General features: G+C 45.7%; 1 protein-coding gene across 1 annotated transcript; it reads right to left on the minus strand.

The window, feature by feature from the left end:
- Window positions 1-1,822: 1,822 nt before the first annotated feature.
- LOC104078755 (Krueppel-like factor 10) lies at window positions 1,823-4,196 on the minus strand. Its single transcript, XM_009580521.1, is given in 4 exon segments — window positions 1,823-2,082; window positions 2,986-3,405; window positions 3,408-3,861; window positions 3,963-4,196. Coding segments are annotated over 4 exon segments (1,365 nt in total). The 5' UTR covers window positions 4,194-4,196.
- Between the last annotated feature and the right edge of the window lie 719 nt (window positions 4,197-4,915).

A 4,915-nucleotide genomic window follows, 5' to 3' on the forward strand; every position in this document is an offset into this window, starting at 1 on the left:
CAGAGCGGGTGAGATCCCACCTCTCCGCCCTCTTCCCTGTGGGAGTCTCCTGCAGGAGACAGCTCCAAGGACGGAGCCTGAGGGGGCAGGAGAACAGCGACAGTCGGTGCACATCTCCCTACCAGCACTGCGTTCCGGCAGCATTGCCCCAGGCAATGCCACGCAGGGATCTGGTCCCCCTTCCATCTGACAGCCTGGCCATCGGAAACAGGGGCCAGGTTCCATCCCGGGGAAGACAGCACGGTTCCATCACCAAGAAAAAGGAAATATTTGTCACAGTGTTGTAATGGCCCACATAAGCACATTTATTTTTGTGTGCCTGGAGAAAAGGAGGGGGGATGAAGAGTGGGGAGGGAAAAAGCCAAAAACCAAAACAGCGACTCAGAGTAGTAAGCGCAGACTTGAAATTCCACTCCTCTTGGCTTCATAGAGCTTAAAAAAAAAAAATCGAAGTTTAAGAGACGGTGTTTCCTTGGTCAGGACACATATTGATGGACACTATACTTTGTTTTGAGGTTATTTTCCTTGCAAAGGGATAAGTTCTGCTACAGAGAACGAAAAGAGAGGTCTATATTAAAGAAAATTGGTTTTATTGTAAACAAAGTATAAAGTACAACATAAGAAATGTGCAAATCTTTAAAGTAGTCACAAAAAGCGTATCTAATACACTATTTTCAAACTGTTCACTTTCTGATACGTGTCCTCAACATAATATGATAAAATAGAAATAGTGGAAGTTGATGCATTATTTGTCACAAAAGCTACAGTTTAAATTCTAGGCCGGTGTCTTTACTGCCTCATTTTACTTTTCGAATCACAACTTTCTAATTTAATACAATACATAATATATCCATTTCATTTTTAGTATAAACCATCTTTCAAAGAATAACACGATCAAGAAGCCTAAGGTTCTTGGTTTTCTTCCTTAATCAACCCGAGTAGTTTACAGTTACGACGCTTCTCTTAAAAGTGCACTGTATCCCTTTATGGAAAACGCAGTGGTACGGAACTGTGAGAAGGCATAAAGGAAACCATAAGCAACACAAAAGCAGAAGCATCATACGATGCCCAGGTACAACCAATTGTAATAATCACAAAGCTTGCCAAAGAAGCTGGGAAAATACTACAAAGCTAATGAGGATTCAGAAACATTCCTACCCTCCAACTGCCCGCGTGGTGCCCCTTCACGCCCATCCCAAGCCCCCCTGGACAGCAGTATAAAGCTTGGTGCATTGAACACCCCGCGCAGTAGGATAGGTCTAAAATCTCCAGGAGTTTGGCACCAAATCATTGACTGGGCTGGAGAATGGATAGGAGGAAAAGATTCCTACCAAGAAAAGGTGGCAGAAGTAGGAAAACCAATTTAGATTATCTTACGCAGGTGCGTTCTGGGCTTTCAAGCCTGTGCCCGTACATTGCTGCCTTCCTAGTCTGTGTTGTACTGAAGACTGACAACCGAAAGTTAAAATTGGAGTTGGTCTCGAGCGTCAGCAGCAAACCTTCAGTAACGCTTACGTGTGACTGATCTAGAGTATGTATGAATAATCTGCAAAATTCAAAACTGGCACAACGTGTGCTGCTCCGCTCTAGAACCTTCCCTTTCTCTCTCTCCTTACCAGTGCAAAAGACACCCGCTATTCCAGTCAGCCACCGGTTCTCCCAGCCACATTTTTTGTGACTGAGCACAGGCTGCCTTTGCCTCTCTGCTGCACTGCCATCAGCAGCCGGCACGGGAGAACCGCAGACCGGGAGCAAAAGCCTTTCTTTAGCTGGTGTATCCCAGCGACAACAGTTAATTCCACTGCCTTCAGAATAAGTCCTTTCACTGCGTGGTCGCAGATGTTGGCGGCACGGAAATATCGTTTAACTTGCTCACTTCCATTTGCCAGTTTGGTAACTTCTTAGCTGATAAGTGGCGACGCGCATGCTTCGTTAAGTGGTCACTCCTCATGAACCGCCGCTCACACATCGGGCAGGCAAACTTCTTCTCCCCGGTGTGCGTTCTGCGATGGCGCGACAGTTCATCAGACCGTGCAAACCTTCTCTCACAGCCTTTCCAACTACAACTAAATGGCTTTTCTCCTGAAAGAAAAAAATTACAAATTAAAAAACCCCATGAGTACTGACTAAGCAACAAACACTACTGCCTTGACTGGCAGGATTTTTTAAAGAAAAGTTTCTATGATGACGGTTGAGCCAAAAATCAACATAAATATTAATTATTTTTACATAGAAGAAATGTGAAAAATTTTTTATTTACCAATATTTAAATATGCAGACTCACTATCGCCAAGGCTAAGTAGTACAAAGAGTTAACAACTCTCTGGAACCAAATAGTTTGAGATGTTCTTTAAGTCTCAAGACAGCTGATTTTAACTCTCAGCTCCCTCCACGTGAACTGCAGATTACGACAACTTAGCAAAAACTACCCTCTGAAACGCAATCTGCAATAACATTTTATGTAACAGAGCTCTGGGACTGCCTGTGAGCCTATGTGAAAATACATGTGAGTCGTCTTGCTACTGCGATTAAGAGCTGAGGCGTGCAGAAGTTAGTCTAAAATAACCAAGTTAGGAATAGTCTGGAATGGATCCTTACATTCTTTCATAAAAGAATCTCTTTAGGTTTTACCCACTTCTGACAAAGGCATTCTTGTGGAGAAGCCTAATAAGGCGTCTTTAACTCTGGAAAAGCATACTCTACATTGGGCAAGGCCTTGCTTCCACACTCGTAAGAAGCGTTACTGAACGCCTTCTGACATGAAGCAAGGCCAGCACAAACAAACTGCTGAGTCAACTTCCCCTCCAGGAGATTTCCTGTCAGAGATTAGGCAGTGTTATAATGCATGCTGGCAAAAAAGGCATTTCATTGCTGCCCTGCAATTTGTTCCATGAACAAATCTGGCAATCGCTAGAACCTTAACAAGTTGTGTATATAGGTGCAATTTTCGACATTAATTTTTAACATCCAGCAACAGTGACCAACCTGTGTGTGTTCTGACGTGAGCCTTCAAATGGGAGCTCTTGAAGTATGTTTTCCCACACCCTGGGTAGCTGCAAATGTGACTTCTTATTCTTGAAGAATCAATGGGAGGCGTGGTTTTTGCTGCAGACGGTGCGAAGCCAGGAGCAGGGGCAATGGGAGAGAGTCTCGTGCCGTTTGGACTAATAATGGGAGCCTTTGTGCTCTGCACAACTGGCTGGGGGACAACGAACATAACAGCACCTTTGGGAACTTGGGTGCCCATGAAGACCATGGGCTGACAGAGAGCAGGCTGCTGGCTCGGCGTGGCGTTGGGCACTACGGCCGTCACAACGTTGTTGTTTGTGGGCAGCGGGACCATCTGGCAAATCACTGGCACGGGGGGGGCTCCACTGCCTTGGGCAGGGCACGGCGGGGCCACCCCCCCGACCCAGGGGCAGGCTGATGTCTACTGACCAAGGGCCTTGTCAAGGGCGCCGGACTGACAGCTGCTGCTGCGGTTCTTCCTTTTGCCACCGACCCATCACTGGCTCTGCTTGGCACCACGGTGGAACACACCGCATGTTCTGCTTCAGCGTTTTGTTTACCGTTTGTTTCCCTCGAAACACTGTCTTGGTATTTCAGGACACTGGCTGTTCTCACCGGGCAGGTTTTGCGATTACAAAGCTGGGCATCAGCTGTGTGGCGGATAACACTCGTTGCTCGAGCCTTCGGAGGACCGGCTGCTGGAGGCCTCTCCGCCTCTCTCCGAGGTGCGGCCAGAGGAGGCTTGGCAACCTCGGCCAGCGACTTGCCGAGGGCTGCAGCAGGCGCCGGTGCCCCAGGATGGACCACCTGCGACATGTCCAGGTCTGAAGGGCTGTAGGGGGGGGTCAGGCACTGCGCGGGGAGACAGACACAGGGAGGGGGGCGTGTTACCAACACATTGCCAGACCGAATATTAAAAACAAGCACACACACATACAAATTCAAAAACTTACAAATGTTGGTATCACATTAAAGTCGGCTGCTCCAGGAAGCAAAGTCTCATCACTCTCTTCTGACATATCAGATGCTGGAGTTATAGGTCTCATTTCCGCATGTTTTTTGAAGTCTGATTTCCAGTTGCAACTCATAGAAATAAGGGCTTCTACAGCCTCATAATCGCTTTTTTCAGGAGTATGGTTCCAGAAATACCTAGTATCTCTCTGTTTCTCAGTCATCATCTCCATTTCTTCCTCCTGTTTCGGTTAGAAGAAATAAGGAGATTTTAAACCTGATGCTAAGTTTGAATATTTTGCAATGACTTATAAGAAGGCATCGTAAAAAACAAACAATGTACAAACCAAACAAAGTAACTTGTGTAAGATAAATATGCTTGGTCATGTGGGGGGGTATGCCTGTATTTTCCTGCCCTCTTTCTTATTTATGTAATATTATTATGAAGTTGTTAGTGGGGAAATTTGGCCATCTGGTGAAGATTATGTATTTTCCTGAGACAAAAGAACTCCCCCCCAAATCTTAAGCAACATTTTAAGTTATTCCATATTGCAAGTGTTGTGTCTGAAAGCTTAACAAAAATCTTCACCCAAAAAACCCCAAAACTTCCTCCCCCTCCTTCCATTTTTGCTTTAAACACAGCCCTCAGTATTGTGCTTATTTTGACACATGAGAAAGGGCCATATTGGGACCGATGCACATTTTCTTCAAAAGGTATTAGCTACCAAAAATGTTCCAGAAAATACTCAAAAGGTCTCTCTCTCACACACATGCATGCAAGGAAAATCACCAACTTGGAGAACTGAAATATATGTATGTATATTCACTATCTGGCCGATAACCACACGGAACCAACCCACGCAGAAAGCCTCCTAAGCTCTGTGTTCCACCATTATCCCTAACACAGCTTCCGACTTCTGAGAGATGGTGCCCGCCACTGCTGGCGAATTCCACC

The sequence above is a fragment of the Fulmarus glacialis genome, unplaced genomic scaffold (assembly GCF_000690835.1).
Source record: "Fulmarus glacialis isolate BGI_N327 unplaced genomic scaffold, ASM69083v1 scaffold2596, whole genome shotgun sequence".
NCBI classification, from domain to species: Eukaryota; Metazoa; Chordata; class Aves; order Procellariiformes; family Procellariidae; genus Fulmarus; species Fulmarus glacialis.